We start from the raw sequence: 16,037 nt of genomic DNA on the forward strand, positions 1-16,037 counted from the left end.
AGGCTACCTCGGATATCCCATCTTCTGAACCTCACCCCTTGCTTGAAGCTGGTGAGCCTCAGATAAACAGCTGGTCATTGTGACTCTCTAATGAGGGCAGTTGTATTGACCCCTAGTATGGCAACTTTACTTACTGTTTACATGACTGACCAATCAATGCTAACTGTCAGGATGTTTACAGTCAGAGATTCAGAGAACATGATTTTCATTGTAGGGAGGTGGCCATACTTGCTTTATGGAGACAGTCAGTTTTTATTTGAAATAAAATTGAATCCCTTTGCTTCTGAACATTAAGGTTTTATCCAAGTTGACCCATATAACTCAATTGTCAGCTGTATAAAGTGTTTCTCAGATTTAAGGGAGTTCTTTTGAGATTTGCAGATGGGGATTAAAATAATGGTCAAGCTAGTAAATGTATACAGAAATGTTTCTGTTGGTAAAGCGAAGGCAACAAGTTCAGCATTTGTCTTTGCATTGAATCTGTCTTAAAAATACTTTGATGCTTATGCAAGTTTTTAACTATGCTGATTTGAATTTAACATTGTAGCCAGTCAGTAAGAGAGATGAAGGCTGCTGCTCATGTCTTGCAAACAGTTTGGAGTTATAAGGAGTTGAGAAATGCATTGCATAAAGATGGCTGGAACAAGTCCCATTTTCAGGTAAGAGTCCCACTTAGAATAGAAAGGAACTGAAGAATCAACTCCAAGATTTTGGGGGTTTAGCCGCGCAAAATTTTACAAGGTCTGCAGGTTTATGTTGTATTGTTAATATTTGACACAAGTTGTTGACCTAGACCGTTATAAACTTGCGTCTTCGTGACATGAGTATGCAATTTTTTTTCAGTTTGGTTAGCTACTTGTACTACAGGTAAGGCACCATTTTGATTTGTCTGCACAGGAGTGTTACAAGCTCAGCATAACTGTGGCCGACATTTGAGCTTTCTGAGCTGACTGGAACAAACAGGAGACATTACATTTGACACTTGCCATGTTCATAGATATTGATTTATTAAAATTACATTGTCCACTTTGTTTCAAGAAACTATTTGACTGGTTTAAATGAAGTTTCTAAGATTGAATCTCAAAATTATCTGAGAAGAACATTGTGTTAGATTTTATGGAAGTGCAAGCCTCAACGCACTTTTGCTGTTGCCTTATGGACTCTGATGTCCTGAGGGACGGTATTTTGGTTTAATAAACGTACTTTCTAATACAGGTTTGTCGTGTGTTCCTATTTCTTGCACTTCCATTGTTTGTCCCACTTCTAGATGCCAAGTGCCTCACTGGGCTCATCTTGTATATGAAAGCATCACTCCAGGGCTTGAGTATGTAATTTAGGTTTGTTCTTTGATTCAGTACAGCAGCTGAGCTAATAACTATTAGTCTCTAGGTGGATGTAAAACCAACCTGTGGTATGTTTTGAGGAAATATAAAGATTTACGATGTTCTGATCTGTATTTTTCATTTTATTGTTGCTCTGGATCAATCACAATACTTGTAGTCACCGAGCAGCAGTTATTCTGGAAAAGTTTGATTACTTGGGCCTGATGTATCATCGCAATATCAATTGAAACCCTTTGAATTTCTACACTCACCTGCTCTGCTTTAACCAGCATTAGTCAAGAATCCTATCAAGGACGAAGCAATCTTGTCTCACTTTCTTTTGTAAGCTTTCAAAACTGAGAGAAATTAGTGCTCAGACAGTTACCATTTTACTATCAATGAGAGGCCCAGAAAGTAACAGTAATAATTGAAGGGCTGCCTGATCAGTTTGAGCCACAGGAATACTCAAAAGGTGCAGGAGAACCTTTTACTTATGGATTTCCATGGAACTTGTGTTTGTTGTATGAAGTTTGATAGTTTGTGCCAATGCCAGTAGGCAGAGCTCCACAAAATGCTACAATGTCACGTAAAAGTAATTTTATGACTGTTTCAGAAGTCTGATGCCTTAACAAATAAACTGTCGTTTAGTTGTAAAGATGAGCAAAATCTCAAATTTCAGATTCACATCTGCCCAATTGGAGGTCCAGCTTCTAATAATTGGTTTTATTACCTTGCATTTTAGTGAAGTTTGAACAGACATTGATTCCTTTTGACGATCACAGATTGATCGCTGCTGCTGAGTGTTTGATTAAAGCAGAGTTGAGTGTGGCAGCCAAATCAGCTGCTATCCCACACTTGAGACTTGCACAAAAGAATGTTGTGTCGGGTGAGGCATTCCAGTGTGGTTGGCAATTATGAAACTGTGAAATAATCTCCAAGAAAACGTACCGAAAAATGTCAACAAAACTTCTGCGTCTGTTTGAGTAGAACTTAATTTCTTAAACTTTTTTTAAACTATATGTAGCCTAATGTGACGACACTTCCCAAAGGATCCAAGAGTGGTGGCAAAGCAATTGGCTATGATGACAGCACTCTCCCATTAATTGAAAGAGGCCAAAAAGATGGTGAGTGTTGGTCATTTAAATTACGTTTGTCTTCTTCCTCCAGTTTGTCTGCTGATAATATACCTAGCCTGCAGCACTAAAAACTATCTTCAACTTTGGAAATGTCAACACGTTTGATGATGGACATTATTTAACATGTTGGCCATTTTTTATATAATATTTCCATCGTTTTTTTATTACAAGTAGCATTATCTTCCTATGCTATGTGCCAGTTATCTCTTTGATGCTCTGAAACAGTTTTTTTTCATCTTCCTCTCCTTCCTGTTAAAACACTACAGCTTCGGCTCCCCTATGCTCATGGTTGAGAATGTTTGGGATTTTTGTGTGTTACAACTGTTTTTGAGTTGTGAGGTTGTCTGCCTTGCTCAGAATTACATCAGTGAGCTCATCATGACATGGAACCATAAGAGTCCCAACAGCTTGGAAGCAGGCCATTCAGCCCATTGAATGCACACCAACTCTGCAAAGAGCATCCCACCCAGACTTGCCTCCTCCCACCTCACCTCACTTCATCCCCGCATTCCCTGCATCTGCCATGGCCAATCCACCTAACTTGCACATCTTTGGACTATGGGAAGAAACCGTAGCACCCAAAGGAAACCCACGCAAACTCTGGGAGAATGTGCATACACCATACAGACTGTCGCCTGAGGGTGGAATTGAACTCTTGCGGTGAAGCAGCAGTGCCCCACATCACCTGCCAGTCTTCAGGTCAAGTCTTAAATAGATTTGAGAAGGGAAGTGCACGTAGTACAGACAGAAATGAAGACGCAAACCCCAGACCATTTCAGGTCAAAAGAAGAAAGCCTCGTTCAGTTTGTTTTAATAGACTGATTTAATTTGAATTACAAGATGTGTGCCATCGGACCCAACAATTAAATTGTTTTAAGTTGAAATATTGTGCTTCAAAACAAAAAAATTGAGCTTTCCCCATCACCTCCATTGAGGGAGCTTCCAGGCAACAGGTTCTTAAGGTCAAGCCAATGCTGCTCTGTAACCCAAAACTGGGCACTTGGCAAAAGTGACCTGGATTACATTTTTGCCAATTGTTGTTCCCTTTGGAATTTCTTGATCTGGCTAGCGAGGAGGTTTGCAGCCGTGAGCCTGTGAACTAGTGACCTATTGTTCTGAGAAACAGAGCTTTATCTTAACTTTTTTTGTATGTTGATCATTATTAAGCATTGCTTTTCAGTTATATATTGTCAGCTTTAAGTTGTTACTTCAAGTGTAAAAGCAATATGTGAAATGTACCACCCTCATAAAATAAATATCATCTTCAAGATGGTAACTTGAATTTCTCACATAATGATCAGAAATGCACTGGCCATCACAGGGCACTGATAAAGGAGCAAGGAATAGGACCAATCGGAAAGCTCTCTGAAAGAATAGACACTGACATAATGGGTCAGATTGGCCCTTTTGTACTGTAATGATTTCTGAAATCCATCAAGTACTGTTCATTTGTTTGTGCATATTGTTATGTTTGCCGTTTAAAATTTAAGTGTTTGAGTATGTTCGTCCATGTTATTGTTCATGCAGTGAACGTTCATTTTGTGTGCTCACCACAATTTCAGCTGGTTCATCATGACAGTGGTTTTGACATGCTTCTAAAATCACCAGCTGAACAAAGTGAAACTGGAAAATTGTTCAACATAATTTAATATTAGAAATAATAGTCTTAATGCAGAATTCTAGCTCCGTTCAGTAACTTTCTGGTGACCTATGAGAGGCATTGTTCCCAAAACAATGTACCACCTCAAAGTATGTACTGATCAAGTCCTTTTAAGATGGCTTTGATTGGTTAGAATTTAGTTGACAAGTGGACATTTCAGATCTTACATTTAGGAAACATTCCCACTCTGGGCAAATAGAGGTTTTAGCTGTGAGACACGGAGCATTCTGGAAGAAGACCAACTGTTCGCATTTCAGTATCGTTCATTGATTGCAAAGAGGTGATCAGACTGCTTTACAGGATGATGAACATATAGCAAGTAGACACGGGGCAAATGAAGGAGAAAATGGTGGTGTGATTTTGTTTTTTTAATGGAAAGAGATATTTCAAGAATTTTGCCTTCACTTATTGCTTATCAAGTTGTCTGCCAGGTGCTAAATACTTGGGATAATAGTATTAGAACGATTAGATTCTCACAATTTCTAAAAATGCCCTGCAGTCCACCAAAGGGTTTGACGTTAAATCCTGGAAGCTTTTAGTAGTTTGCAGTTAACAAGTTCAGCTTGTGTATACTCGGAACCTCATGGTAAGTTTTTATTTTTAGGTAACAAATGGTCTGGTGAAATGATTCCCATGGAGCAGTTTGTCCCAGGTAAGTACTGCTTTAATTCCTTTTGCTTGTGTTTATGAACTCTACTTACTATTATAGCCAATCCTCAGTGCTTTGAGAGGAGAAAATTATCCTGCAGTATTTTGTTCCATTTAAAATTCATATCACTTGATATAACCAGGCAAATGCGAGGTGATGCATTTTGGAAGATCTAATTGAAGAGCAAAATATACAGTAAATGAAAAAGTCGTGGGGAACATTCATGTACAGAGAGATCTGGGTGTTCAGGTCCATTGTTCCCTGAAGCTGGCAACGCAAGTCAATAGAGTGGTCAAGAAGGCATACGGCATTCTCTCCTTCATCGGACAGGGCATTGAGTATAAGAGTTGGCGGGTCATGTTAGTTGTATTAGACTTTGGTTCGGCCACACTTAGAGTACTGTGTACAGTTCTAGTCGCCACATTACCAAAAGGATGTGGACGCTTTGGAGCGGGTGCAGAGGAGGTTCAGCAGGATGTTGCCTGGTATGGAGGGCACTAGCTATGAAGAAGGGTGGAATAGATTAGGATTTTTTTCATTAGAAAGACAGAGATTGAGGGGAGACCTGATTTGAGCTCTACAAAATCATGAGGGGTATAGACAGGGTGGATAGCAAGAAGCTTTTTCCCCAGAGTGGGGGACTCAATTACTAGAGGTCATGAGTTCAAAGTGAGAGGAGGAAAGTTTATGGGAGATATGTGTGGAAAGTTCTTTACACAGAGGGTGGTGGATGCCTGGAACGCATTGCCAGTGGAGGTGGTAGATGCAGACACGATAGTGTCTTTTAAGATTTATCTGGACAGGTACATGGATGGGCAGAGAGCAAAGGGATACAGACTTTTAGAAAATAGGTGACAGGTTTAGACAGTGGATCTCGATTGCAGACTTGGAGGGCCGAAGGGCCTGTTCCTGTGTTGTAATTTTCTTTGTTCTTTGAATTAATAGCTAGGTTTGTTTTCAAAAGGAATAACATGGTAACTATTTCAGTTCGACTTCATTTGAGTTTGCAGTGATCTACTGAGGATTCTTTTGGGATTTGATTTTTGTTCTCCAGTTGTGTTGTAATATAGGTACTTGAAATAGCCACAAAAGAAGGCTTTAAACAATTCAGCTGCTGCCCCTGGTTGTCAAAATCTGGTACTACACTAAGCAAAAAATAACAAAATACGAAATTACTGACAATTCAAAATCTGAAGCAAAAAAGAACTGGAAATGTCCACAAGATCAGGTAGCAATTGTGAAGAGAAATACAGTTAATGTAGGTTGATGACCTTTCAAGTTCTCAAGCAACATGTGTTCTATTTAAATAGCAAGTTTGTTAAAGTCAAAAGGAACTAATATCTAACCTTGGTTGCAAAGTAGTAATATAGTGCTATTTGAAGTTGATTTTGATGAATGTTTTGCAAGGTGCTGAAATCTTCAGGTTTTAGTGATCTCTACACAAGGCACTTTTATTCTATTCACCTTGGATGTTTTAGATAATGAGGACTTTTGATGCCCTAGCTCAGATTTAAGTTGACATGTCTAGAAACCGTTCCTATGCCTCATTTTTTCACCTGCTCCAAGACTTGGTTTGAATGACTATTTCTTCTGACATTTGTTTGTAGATTAGGTTGGTGCATGTTGGCTTTGACTACTTATGAAGTATTTTTCTGTTTATCTCATCCTCAGAAATTGAAATGTGCTGTGAGATACTAGTCTTGTACTTCAAAATCATTCATGGAAATGCATTTTGAGATGCATGCCTTTGTTCTTGAATTATGTATTTGTTACCACAGATACTTACTCTACCTTGGATCAGAGAGAGAAAGAGCGCAAGTGTAAGACAATGGATGTTTCTGGAGATACTTTTGAGCAGCAGCCTTTGCGGGTAGGCTATGTTGTGATCATTTATAGTTTTCTCAAGAAACCTAAAGCAGATCTGGTTTGATTCCTGAATCCATTTCTGGATAGAACTATTAAAATAAACAATCTTAAGTAGCTGGTATCCTGGCACACCTGTGATGATTGGTTGTCATGTGTGATAGACCTGTTCATAATCGCATGTCAGTTGCTGCTGTATGTAGCTATTTTGAAGAGATTAATGACTTTCAAGCTTATGATCTCACTGATAATCTCTAATTAAATGCTTTATGTGCTTTCTTACCTTCTTACAAAATTCTTGTCCTGGAAATGCTCCTGTCATGTTTGATTTGTCGGCGATGTGCACGAATGTTAATGCTACCCTGAATTGAAAGCGTGCTTCATTGTGTTTGTGAATGTTGCATGAACTGTTCTGAATTTTCCAGAAATATCAGGCCACAGAAATATGTTTTAACAAAAAGATTTTTTTCCAAAGAAATTCCCCTTGAGAAAAATATTCATTTTGCTGCCCTGATCATGTCATAGTGCATTGACATCTCAGATGTAGAGTGTAGGATGGTAGATTCAGTTTCATGAGGCCATAGGAAGTGAATGTACTGTGCTGATATAACTAAATAATATTCCACCGAAGTGTAAGCACCATTTAATGAGACAAAAAGAGAAGGGTAATTTGCAACTTTTGTGACGAGAACAATGGGCTCATAGTGCATTACAGTAATGCTGGGGAAAAAATAATTTTTGATACTGGTGAATAGCCCTATATAATAATACTTGATGTGTAATTTTTCTGTTTATGGATTGAGATTTTTTTGACATGACCTTCATGATCCTTTTATACAATGACTTGAATTATCTTTCCATTACCAAATTATCAATGTTCCTGACTCAAATTCAACTTGTTGTGATCCCATGAAACACTTTTTGTTTTAAAAATCCCAAAGGACACCAAATTAGCATTTCAAGTAAATGATTATTTTGAACTCTAATATCCCAATCACTACTTGGCTTTACAAAGAATAAGTGGAACAAAAAAGTAAAAATAAAGAAGGGAAACTTTATCAGAACACTTTTTCAACAATGTACTGTTTTATGAACTTTAATTAAATGCCAAGAAGTTTTGTGAAGTGGAGCAGATGTTGCCATTATTTTCTGTTAAGTACTTATTTGTTTTCAAACCAAATCTCCAAAGATTTATCGCTTCATATAATTCATGCTGTAATACAGTGAATCAATGAGTGAAGTTGCATTTTCTGTTCAGCCAATTTCCTTGTCAAACTGTAGATGCTTGACAAGGTTTACAAAATAATTCAATTCAATCCAATCGCATTCCAGGCAGATTTTCAGTAGCCCTTACTTTACATGTCTGGCGAAGCAAATTAACTTGGTTCAAAATGTTTTCAGTGCACCCAAATTTAAATGCACACATTCAGAGTTATTTTTAACACGAATATGGAAAGATATTTTTGTGGTCTTGGTCTTGAGCTGTCAAGTATAGTTACTTGCTTTTATGTTAAACTAACTTGCCTTTATCTGTACCTGTTTTATACCAGCTCTCTTGCTATTAACCCTTTCCCTGTTGCTACAGAATGATTCAAATAAGAAAAACATTAACAGGATTAGTAGGGCCTCACTGAATCTTGTGGATGCTAATGACACAAAACCTCAACCTGTTGACTCCTGGGTCTAAACGTTTGCATGGTAGGTGTCTTTGAGTTCCAATCGCCTAAATAATCTATTACAAAATGGCCTCCAATCACATTGAAGTAAAATCATTAACCATGTAACTTTTGGTTTTGAAGTCTCATTGATAAGCTATGCCTGCGTCTTTGTAGGTTACATGGAACAATCCCTCTTCTGTATCTACACTGGCCCTAAACCCCATCTGTTCCTCCGTTACATTGATGACTGTATCGGCGCCACCTCGTGCTCCCACGAGGAGCTCAAACAGTTCATCCACTTCAACACCTTCCACCCCAACCTTAAGTTCACCTGGATCATCTCTAACACCTCTCTTTCCTTCCTGGGCACCTCTGTCTCCATCTCCAGCAACTACCTAGAAACTGATATGCATTTCAAGCCCACCGACTCCCACAGCTACCTAGAATACACCTCCTCCCACCCACCTTCCTGCAAAAATTTCATCCCCATTCCCAATTCCTTCGCCTCTGCCACATCTGCTTCCAGGATGAGACATTCCACTCTTGTACATCTCGAATGTCCTCATTTTTCAAGGACCGCAACACACTCCTCACCCCCCCCCCCCCCCCCACCCACCGTCCCCATCCAACATAAAGCAGTCGAGAACACCCTCAACCATGCCTCCTGCATTTCCCGCAACTCATCCCTCACACCCCCTCCCTACAATAAAGAAAACCAAAACACAGAACCCCCTCGTCCACACGTACCACCCCACCAACCTCCAGATCCAACGCATCATCCTCCGACGCTTGCACCATCTGCAACCCAAAACCACCACCAAAGACATTTTTCCCTCCCCACCCTTACCTGCCTTCCAGAGGGACCACTGGACCACTCTCTCCATGACTCCCTTGTCCACTCCACGCACTCCTCCAGGCTCACCACACCCGGCACTTTTCCCTGCAATCGCAGGAAGTGCTACACCTACCCCCACACCTCTTCACCAACCTCCCTCCTCCCTTCCCTACCCCTCCCCCCACCACTGACCCAGCACTGCCCCAGGCCCCAAGAAGACTTTCCACAATTAACAGATGTTCACCTGTACATCTGCTAATGTGGTATACTGCATCTGCTGTTCCCGTTGTGGCCTCCTCTACATCGGCAAACCAAGCAGAGTCTTGGGGGACCACTTTGCAGAACACCTACACTCAGTTCACACGAAACAACTGCACCTCCCATTCGCAAATCATTTCAATTCCCCCTCCCATTCCGCAGACAACACGTCCATTATGGGCCTCTTGCAGTGCCACAAAAACGCTACCCAAAGGTTGCAGGAACAGCAACTCGTATTCCTCTTGGGAACCCTGCAACCTAATGGTATCAACGTGGATTTCACAAGCTTCAAAATCTCCCCTCCCACCATTGCATCCCAAAACCAGCCCAACTTCTCCCTGCATCCCTAACCGTTCCTCCCACCTCAAGCCCCACCCCCATGTCCTACCAACTAACCTCATCCTGACCTCTTGACCTGTCTGTCCTCCCTGGACTGACCCCTCTCCTCCCTACCTCCTCACCTACACTCACCTTTGCTGGCTCCATCCCCTGCCTCTTTGACTGGTCTGTCTCCTCTCCAGGGGTCTAGGCCTGAAATGTCAGCTTTCCTGCTCCTATGATGCTGCTTGGCCTGCTGTGTTCATCCAGCTCTACACCTTATCTCTGTGCTCTCATTGAAAGGCAGAATAGACGAGAGGGCTGCATGATCTATTCCTGTGTCTTAGAAATTGAATGCTTTTGTTAGCATTAAAAATTGCACTTTATCTAGTTTGATGTAAAATCACTGACCATGGCTAACATTTCTTCCCATTTCAAATTGCAGCTTAAGGCTGCTAACATTCATTTTGGCTGAAATATCTGAAGAACAGCATTGCTGTTTTGACTAGTTTTACTTTTTCAATTACAAAATTCGTTGTGATATAATGAGCTGAAAACTTCTTTATATGCAGTGTACGAAAAGTATATTTTGACAAATGGGTAAATTAAGACTTCAGGATTCTTTGCGCAGAATCAATATCGCAAAGTCATATTTACTCCTTTATGGATAAACACATTCTAGTACAGTTTATTCACAGTTATCACTGCAACAATAAGTCTTTTGGCTGATTATGCAAATATGTACATAGAAAATGGCTGGTTTGTAATGCAGTGATATTAACAGCGTGGGTTCAATTCCTGCACTGGTTGAAGTTAGAGGTAGCTCTCTGAGAAAGCAAGTATTGTGTTACTGTGTGATCTTGCATTATAGAAAAACACCACTGAAAATTTTGGGGAAATGGCTGTAGAAAATCACCTTACCTGTACAGCGGAAAGTTTGCCTTATCCAAACAGCATCCACTATTCGTCAATTGCATTACAGCCAGTTCACTTTAATGAAACGCGTGATATAGCACAATTACCTGTAGTGTGAAGGATTCTCCTCCTCAGCCTCTCCTGTTGCCTGAGGCATGGTGACCCTTAGTTTAAACCATCACCAATTGTCTTTAATGAGAGAACAACTCTAGGACCGGTAGGACTGCAGCAACATTACTTTTACTTTAATATGTATTCCTGACTGTACTAGTGCACCAGCGTGTCATTCTGCAGCTATCTTTTCATTGGTGGAGCTTGGGGGCTGTTAGCGGTCTCCTTTAGATAACTGTTGAAAATGGCCAAACAGTTTTCATGCTGCTGCTTTCTCCCGCTGATATTTAAGATTTTGCCTTATGTGTTGTGTGGAGTTGCTGGTATATTTACTATTTGCCTGTCACTGACACTGTAGATATACACTAAGTAACGTGTACACTTTGTAACAACTGGTTCAAGTCAATAATAATCTCTTCGACTGCATTGCACTTATTCATTGAGCAAAGTCTGGTAATGAGAAATACAGACCATGCCCAAAGTTTACTGATCTTAATTGAAAGAACTGTTGGTACATTAGGCTAGATGGGGCAATGTAACATGTTTCACCTATTGATTCTATCTAATAAGTGTGGCTGTCAAGTAAAGGACAGGACTAGGAATGACAGTGAAGTTTTTGATCTACGTTTGTCCTGGAAAAAGTGATTTGATAGACTGCCAGCATCTTTGTATGTTTGCGTACTTGTGCTGCACTGTTCTGTTGTTCATTTTGATCCTGTCTCCACTGTGCTAGATTCACAGTGATATCTTCATGCTACCTCCACCTTCAGCTGTGCAATTAGCCAACATGCAGATGGGTCACATACCTGTGATATGAAGAGAATTTGCAAACATGAAGCATAGTCTACAATTCATTGGAATTATTAATTTTTCTACTTAATTTAGAAATTGTTATTCGTTTTTACTTTGTGAAAAGCAAATTGTTAAATTGCAGTACCTTCTGCAATTGTTACCAACATTAAAAATAGCTTGCAAATTAGAACGTTATACTGAGGTTAATTGTGATTAATTGAGAGCTCTGATTTCAGTGATTTATCTTTGTGTTGTGCTTTCACATTGGCAATTATGCCAGCCAAGCTCTTCATGAAACTCCTCAAACGCAATGATGCATGACCAGTAAATCTGTTCTGTCTACCACCACAAGGGGGCAGAATATTGGATTAACAGTTCACTCAGAAATCTGTATTTTTGATATTGTACTGCTTTAAACTGCATCGCACTGAAATTGCACAATTTGATGCTCCAGTTCAGTGGTAGGACTTGAACCAGAGTCCTAGTGATCCTGCAGTGAGCATGCTTCAACTGAGGCAGGCTTAGCATACTAACCTTTTTAATAACAAAATAATTGAGTGCAGAGTTGTCAGTTCCTTTCAAATAAAAGATTCATCCTTCAATCTTACGCCTACCGTGATGTGATATCATTTTGTCATAATGCATTAGTCCTAACCTCAAAATTTATGAAAAAAAAACTGATGCCAGAAATCAGAAAAACAAAAATTGTTGGAGAAACTCGGCATGTCTGGCAGCATCTGTGGAGAGAAAGCAGAGTTAATGTTTCAGATCCAGTGACCTTTTTTCATAGCTGATTTCAGCCAGGAAAAGGTTGGTGTATGTACTGAAGATGTGTGGGGTTGAAAGGGGTTGGGGGGTGGTGGTTGCAGTGGAGAGAAGGAGTAAATGATTGGACATGGAGCCCAACAATTGGGCTGACAAAGGAATGGGTAATAGTCAGCCTGGGAGAATCAATAGCTGCTGATGAGTTGGCAGTGGCAGCAGCCACTTGAATTACAAGACCTGGTGCGTGGGATTTGGGGTAAGAGCATTAGCGAAGATGCTCAGGCCCTAAAATTATTGAACGAAATAATGAAAGTCCTTTAGGGCTGCTACCACAACCAACGCATTAGCTGTCCTGAGCCATTAGCAACTCCTGATCCTTCACGGGCTGATCTTTACACATTCCTTTGCTCAGCTTTTTTTTGGTCTCTCTGGGCTCTGTTTGTTCCTATGATTTTCTCCCCCCACCCTATCTTCAGTATGTATGCCAACTTCTTCCTTGCTACAGTCAGTTCTGAAGAAGGGTCAGAATTTATCATCTCCTGCGTCCTGTCAAGTTGTTCACATTGGTCCCATTTAACCTTTATTTTGTAAAGCACATTGTTAATTTAAGATTGCATGTGTCTTCTTAATTAATTTCCTAGCCGGTTTCATGTGTTGCTTCAATATTTTTATGTAATTGCATTGTGTGTTTAAATGATTCTTGTTGTGCAGCTGTTTTTGTCACTTGCTATATTCCTGGATTTGTAAATGTCACCACAATTATCCAAATAAATTCAACCAGAAATGCAGTAATACATAAATAAGGGTCAGTGTATAACAGACTAAAATGCTTTGATTTCTAACACCGATTGAAGGAAATTATTTTCATGAGATCATCCCTTGAACGCGGGAATGATGCAATAATCCAGGGTAAGGACTACTTCCAGAGATAATGGGAACCACAGATGCTGGAGAATCCGAGATAACGAAGTGTGGAGCTGGATGAACACAGCAGGCCCAGCAGCATCTTAGGAGCACAAAAGCTGACGTTTTGAGCCTAGACCCTTCATCAGAAAAGGGAGAGGGGCCCGCCTCCCCCCACCCGCACCCTATTTATTTCAGAATCCTCTCCCCCTCCCCCATGAGGTGACATTGTGAATCCGGGAAAGTATCATCAGTGACAACTTTAGCAAATGTAATTTGATTTTTTTCTAGAAAGGCAATACTTACTGCAACCTATAAAATTGTTTTCCTTTTATTCCAGGCATGAAATGCAGCAGTTACTAAACGTGACAGAGGATCTCATTGTCACCATTGCCATTAGATTTGGAGGACTTCATTTCATTGAAGCTATCAACTGAATTTAAATTGGAGAAGGAAGTCCCCTCAGTCAAACTAATTTATAACCACAACTTTCAGGGAAGTAAGGGGATTTTAAAAAGTCACAATTTCATCTCTCCAAATGTAGCAGCCCCTTAGCCAAATATTTAGCTTTTGTCTGAGTGGCTAGATTTCTTTTGAAATCTTTGCAATGGATTGTTTGGAGAATGATAAGAGAATGATGCATGTTGAAGGGAAAGGAAGCCAAGAGGGTCATCTTTAAAAAATTGCTTGAGGAACTGGCTTCAAAATATTGCATTTTTTCACCACAATAAAAAGCATTGACCATAACTTTGTTAGCACTTCCCTTTTTGAGCTGTGAAAACCAAATCTAAATCTGTTTTTCATTTTATGACGGATTTTGTGTTTTGAGTAAAGAGGTGACATGAATATAAAGCTACTGCTAGGTTGAAGGAAATTCACACAGAAGGTTGAAACAGGTTTTGGTAGGTGAGCAAAGAAGACTTTGAAGTTGATCAGTGGAATATGGTCAACTTGCTGGGTTTATTGAATTGGTGTAATTGTGTAGGTTTAATGGAGGTGTTACATGTTGCATTAAGAAAATAAAATATTTCAATAGATTTGGGCAGAATAGTTCAAGTTATTCAAATGTGAATGAAAATGTTACTGGAGAGATGACATTTAACTCATTTTTGCCATTTTGTATATTTACCCTGTTCCATTTTGGATTTTATTGATTGTGGAATGCTGACTTAATTTTAACATTATCAAGATGCTTAGCAGCTTATGTCCCACTTCAGTTTTTGTACATTCAAAACCAGCATGAAAAAGGTGACATTAGTCCAGGACCAGTCTTTCTGAGGAAGAAGCAAAAACAGGCGTGTCCTTTCCTTCCACTTCCACTCTGCCTGTCCCACCCACCAAATCAAAGAATTCAAGGTGCTGTTCCAGTGCGACAAGTTTATCTATGTATTTTGAACTATTGTACTTCTTTTTATGCAAAATGTTTTGTTGTGGAAAGTTCCAGTTGATTTTTACTTCTTGAAATTGAGTTACAGACTGTATTTTCAACCCAATGCCTAGAAAACACATTTTAAAACAGTTTTTTTTCTTCATGTACTTACAAATTAGTGGAAGAATTGAGTTTATTTTGCTTAATATCTGGCATGTACAGTATGTATCGATCCTGTCTAACAATCTGTTAGGTTGACTTTTAAAATGTCTTTTGTAGCAGAGCTGCTGGGGTTGGGGTGGATTGATTCTGAATCAGTGCTTTTCTTCAAATACTAAAGTACCTGAAGGATGAACTGGAATAGCATCAGTTGCCAAAACAATGTAATTGGGTGGTATGAACACAACATTTGCAGTTAATTCTTGTTTGTTGCCAAAGGGTTGAAAAATAGAGTTTCCATATCCAAGAGCTGTTTGTGACCCTTAATTACTTTACTTTGGTGTAGTATGTGCTGCAGGTGATTGCTTTGAAGAAACAACAAGCAAGATCTACCATTCTGGTTGTAGATATTACTGTTCAGATATCTGGAATTTTCTGATTATTAGTGACAATTGTGTTTGTACTATCATGTGCCTTAAACTTTTCATGGTAGGAAAAGATAATGTGTTTTTATATATAATATATATATATATATATAACTCATAGCCTAACTGTAGTTTATACTGGTGGATTTTGCATTGCATTACACTGTATTATAAATTACACTTAACAATGACTTATGCTTTCTTAGAACCATGCTACAGTGACCGAATGTATTATGTTTAATTTCACTAATATCCTGCAGCAGGTAGAAAGTTTGTTAAACCAGGTTTGTAGAATTATCAACTTGGTGTGTTTTCAATAAACAATGCCTGAATATGGTTTTGCGTGTTTCTTCAAACTATCTCTCGGATCAGTGCTGCCCATTTGTACAAATAACTATTCAGTGAGCTCACTGGACTTTTTGACCAGCAATTAGTCTGTTTTGACGTAAAACCGGATTTTGAACCTGAGCCTGCGTGAGTGAAAGTGCTGTTACGTTATAATTCTGGAATTCTCTTCCTATTCACAAATGAAGGCGCAGCAATGTAGCCCCAAGTGAACATGGTGCGTAGCTTGGAAAAGGAACTGCAGCTGCTGATGTTCCTGTGTATCAGCTGCTCTGTCCTGGGTGGTAGAGATCACAGATGTGGAAGGTGTTTTCAAACAAAAAAAAGGCTTGGCAAGTTGCTGTAATGCATTGGGTACATGCTGCATATTGCTGCCACTGTCTAACAGCAGTAGACAGTGTCAATTTTTAAGGTGGATGAAATGTCCTTTAAGCAGCCTACTTCGTCCTGAATGATGTCATGTGGTGTTGGAGCTGAACTCATCCCAGTAAATGGAAAGTAACACCATCACACCTGACTTGTGCATTGTAGATGAGAGACTGGAAATGAGTTGT

At 39.6% G+C, this 16,037-nt stretch overlaps 1 protein-coding gene across 23 annotated transcripts in view; it reads left to right on the plus strand.

Moving 5' to 3' along the window:
* Positions 1-15,474, plus strand: part of arvcfb (ARVCF delta catenin family member b) — a 271,561-nt gene extending 256,087 nt beyond the window's left edge. For 22 of the 23 annotated variants that reach the window (XM_048556431.2, XM_059654918.1, XM_059654920.1 and 19 more), the window contains 6 exons: positions 548-659; positions 2,347-2,446; positions 4,723-4,770; positions 6,546-6,637; positions 8,216-8,328; positions 13,526-15,474. In XM_048556431.2, coding sequence (XP_048412388.1) covers positions 548-659; positions 2,347-2,446; positions 4,723-4,770; positions 6,546-6,637; positions 8,216-8,317 — 454 coding nt within the window. In that variant the 3' untranslated portion in view covers positions 8,318-8,328; positions 13,526-15,474. The remainder of the gene's footprint in view (positions 1-547; positions 660-2,346; positions 2,447-4,722; positions 4,771-6,545; positions 6,638-8,215; positions 8,329-13,525) is intronic. The other variant, XM_059654921.1, reaches the window with a different exon arrangement.
* The last annotated feature ends 563 nt before the right edge of the window (positions 15,475-16,037 follow it).

The sequence above is a fragment of the Stegostoma tigrinum genome, chromosome 26 (assembly GCF_030684315.1).
Source record: "Stegostoma tigrinum isolate sSteTig4 chromosome 26, sSteTig4.hap1, whole genome shotgun sequence".
NCBI lineage: Eukaryota > Metazoa > Chordata > Chondrichthyes > Orectolobiformes > Stegostomatidae > Stegostoma > Stegostoma tigrinum.